Here is a 3,612-nt window from a genome sequence, read left to right on the forward strand (position 1 = left end):
GGCATCACTTTGCTTGTTAGCATATCATTGTTTGCAATAGTATTAGTTTAGTGATAACAAAGATGGGAAACTTAGTGGTTTTCTTTAGATGCAGAATGTTCTTTAATAATGGGGAATTAAATCAGAGTTTACAGTGGCAGATGCGATGTTTTTCTCGCATCTTAATTAAGACGTCAATTTATCTCAGGGCGACTTAGTTTTTTTGCTTGAAATCAACACAGTTACTGTTCTTTAGTTGCTTAACTTGACATTTGTTCAATTTTACCTCAATGCATTGGTGTAGTAACTGACTCAGTCCATATAATAACTCCAAACAGAGCTTTGGTTATTGCATCTCCTTGTTTCTGGGTAAACTTATTTGTAATTTGAAATGTACCAGCTACCATAAAAGCGCCATAATGACCGCATAAATATAATGGAAATTATCGGGTAATCTGTAGCATGGCAAAAGCTACACTCATACATACATTCAAGTGCGTAACTATTCCTAAAAGGAAAGTGCATCTGCGATAAAGCCATTATTACTACATTTGCAAGTCGTGACAAAACGCTAAAAATATAGTTCATGGTTCCATCATGGTTAATTGTATCAAGATTTTCTGTTTTATATCATCAAATAAATGTATTGTATGTGGTTGTGTAACATGTCAGGGCATTCATGGACAGGAAGAGGTAACTTCCACAACTTTGTCTACAATAATTACTTTATTTAACTTGTATATAATAACTATTTAGCCAGTAAGTAATAACAATAAATACTTTTTTGCATTAAATATCAGTCTAGGTCTCCATAATTAGCTACTCGATTCTTGAAGCTCACTTTTTAACAACTCCTCGAATCCATGGTATAAATTCCGACACTCTAGTATATATTCCTGGTAAATATGGTCTGGCACAACCAATTCCGGTTGATACAACTCCAACTACCATCATCTGATTTTGAGATTCGGTTTCCACCATCAATGGACCACCGCTATCAGCCTAGAGGATATTTTTTTTTAAATATTTTAATTATTACGATTGTTCCAATGAACTGTTTGACTTGCATTGCTGAGCTGGATACTTTTCAGTGTTAGTAAGTGATATACTTACCCAACAAGCGTCAATGCCACCCTGTTCATGTCCGGCGCAAATTTGAGATTCCTGGATTTTAGTTTTTTTGCCTTGTGCCTTATACCATTCTCTGCATTTTTGGGTTTCGATAACTTGCACTTTTGCTTTCTGCAGAATTGTTGCTCGTCCACCTAATAGCCAATAGTAATGACATAGAGCAAATGAAAAACCAGGGTTTTATTTTAATTTCCTCTAATAAACTAGTTGAAACTTTAAATATCACTAACTTTTACCTTTTCCTCTTTCCTCACTAGTCCAGCCCCATCCAGCTACAGTAGCGAGAATGTTATGGAATCCTGAGTAAGATTTCTCTTCGTTTTCAGCTGGCAGACATGCTGGAGTAACGCTAAAAGTTTCAATTTAAAAGGGTCGTTATTTCCAATTCGAAAATACGTTGTATTAGATAATCGTTTGAATTATTCATTACATAAGAGATGTGCGTAATTTATTGCTTAGAAAGGGAATACCACTATTAAACAGTTTTTAATTTGCACTAAAACCACGTTAATTAATAATTTAATATGTAGATACTTTTTGCAGAACATTATTCATTTCCAATTAGCCCATGAACTAGATGGGAAGTGAATGTTGGAAGTGCAATATCTGACATATTTACTGCTTTTGTTTCAATATCATAATTTGTTGCAGATGTTTTATGCAGTTTACACAATTTTAGCAACATTACTTTATTTATTATTTTTTTAAGTTCATATTATTTTTCTGAGCTTTAGACTGAACATGAGTGCCTACCTTTCGGTCCATCTAATCGCCGTTTCCAGCTCCAAAATTGCTATATCGTTCTTTACTTTATTGCACAAATATCCAGGGTGCACGATGACAGATTTTAGTGTCGTTTCAAACTTTTCCGAATCGTCTTTATTTAAATCGTGTTGGGATATTGTAACTTTTATACTTCTGGCCTGCAGGTGATCATTACCACTTCCACTGCAATGAGTTATTTTGTAAGTATATGTTTGCACTTTTATAATATTTATTGAGTTTTTTACGATATTCTATAAGCGACAATTGAAAAATCGGTAATAGCAAATATTTCCCTTTTCTTATAGTTTACATGATATTCACATCTACGGGAAGTGGATTTTATATGCGGGCGCCGATCAAACAATGCTTGTTCAATTCCGATAATTAAAGTTCAAGTGTAATATCAATGTTATACCTGTGTGTATTGTCAATGAATATTTATGTGATATTTGCTTGCGAGGTTCAAGAGAGGTCTTACTTTATATTTTCAATTATTGGTAATAAAGTGTCTCCAAAATTGAAGAAGCATTTATGCGCTTCTGTTACTAAATGTTTGCTTCGTCTCACCCAAGGCTTTGCAAGTATTTCACAACTTATGCTGTTTAATATTGGTGTAGGTCAGTACCGGCTTCATATTTCGGTGTTATCAAGTAATTTTTAAAATATTCTGAATTAACACACTTAATGTATTGTAATTAGAACTTACGTGCATAAGCAATGAGCAGCTGTCATAACGTAGTTTTTACTAATTAGTGTTCCACCGCAAAAATGATTTCCTCTACGCGTAATGGAAACCAACCAGGGAAACTCGGATTTAGCAGCTTCTTGTCCTCCCACTATTTTAGCTTTTCGCTGGTTTGGTCGTTGTCCACAATTGATGTCTGCGACTTAGGATATAACATATTTAAATTGTTCGTTTTTATTTTAAATAATTGCAAAAGCATGTTTAATGATTAAACTTTTTGTTGCAGATTAATTCTCCGTTAGTCGTGCCTTATGGTAAATTTGAAACAAATATTTTCTTCCATACCGTTCATGTTTTTATATATCAGACTTATATTTTTAAGATAGTTATTAATGTCTTTTATCAACAATCAAGAAAATATCCTACGTTTGCAAAAATAACTAGGCTTCCAATATACAAAAATTATACATATAAAATACTTACAATTATTTAGAGCTTGGGCACTTGCTATTATGACATTTACTAAAACCATTAGGAACACTTGCATTTTTAATTTAATCTGATTGCAATCGACTAGAGAGTAAAAAAATCTTGTGATCCTACTCCTATATTAATCAAGTTTTCCAAATAGGCCTGTTTAGTCTTTCAGAAAACCTGCCAGGAGTACGAATGATAATCCGTTAAAAATTCACCAATATATACAATAAATTGCGTCTTCCGGTTTCGGATAGTAGGGACACCCTTCCATGATCGCAAATGCACCTCAAGGGTGAAATATTCAAATTCGTCGCTCATCAAACTGTATTTAAATTCTGTATTAATTCAATGTTACCACTGTACAAATTTCCCTGGTCAACCTTGCTTCTTTGCCAAGGTTTTCATTGTCGAAACCCGGAAAAAATGAGAAAGACATGCGGCGATTCCGCAAGGTTTTTTGAACTTTGACTTATCTCTTGTTCTGACCTATTGGACTTCATGAACTTCAATACTTAGTGGTCAAATGCTATGTAAAATACTTTTAACGCGCCCAGTGATTTTAGCGCTGTGAAATA

The 3,612-nt window shown here is 33.7% G+C and overlaps 1 protein-coding gene across 1 annotated transcript; it reads right to left on the reverse strand.

Moving 5' to 3' along the window:
- Positions 1-690: 690 nt before the first annotated feature.
- On the reverse strand, positions 691-3,129 carry LOC109536996 (trypsin-1). The gene is made up of 6 exons (XM_019903497.2): positions 3,044-3,129; positions 2,582-2,762; positions 1,864-2,058; positions 1,347-1,459; positions 1,093-1,244; positions 691-981 (listed from the first exon to the last, which is right to left on the reverse strand). Exons 1-6 carry the CDS (start codon positions 3,105-3,107, stop codon positions 817-819), a joined length of 870 nt encoding a protein of 289 aa, XP_019759056.1. The 5' UTR covers positions 3,108-3,129; the 3' UTR covers positions 691-816.
- Between the last annotated feature and the right edge of the window lie 483 nt (positions 3,130-3,612).

The sequence above is a fragment of the Dendroctonus ponderosae genome, unplaced genomic scaffold, assembly GCF_020466585.1.
Source record: "Dendroctonus ponderosae isolate FM_Combo_2020 unplaced genomic scaffold, Dpon_F_20191213v2 Dpon_F_20191213_4, whole genome shotgun sequence".
Taxonomy (NCBI): domain Eukaryota; kingdom Metazoa; phylum Arthropoda; class Insecta; order Coleoptera; family Curculionidae; genus Dendroctonus; species Dendroctonus ponderosae.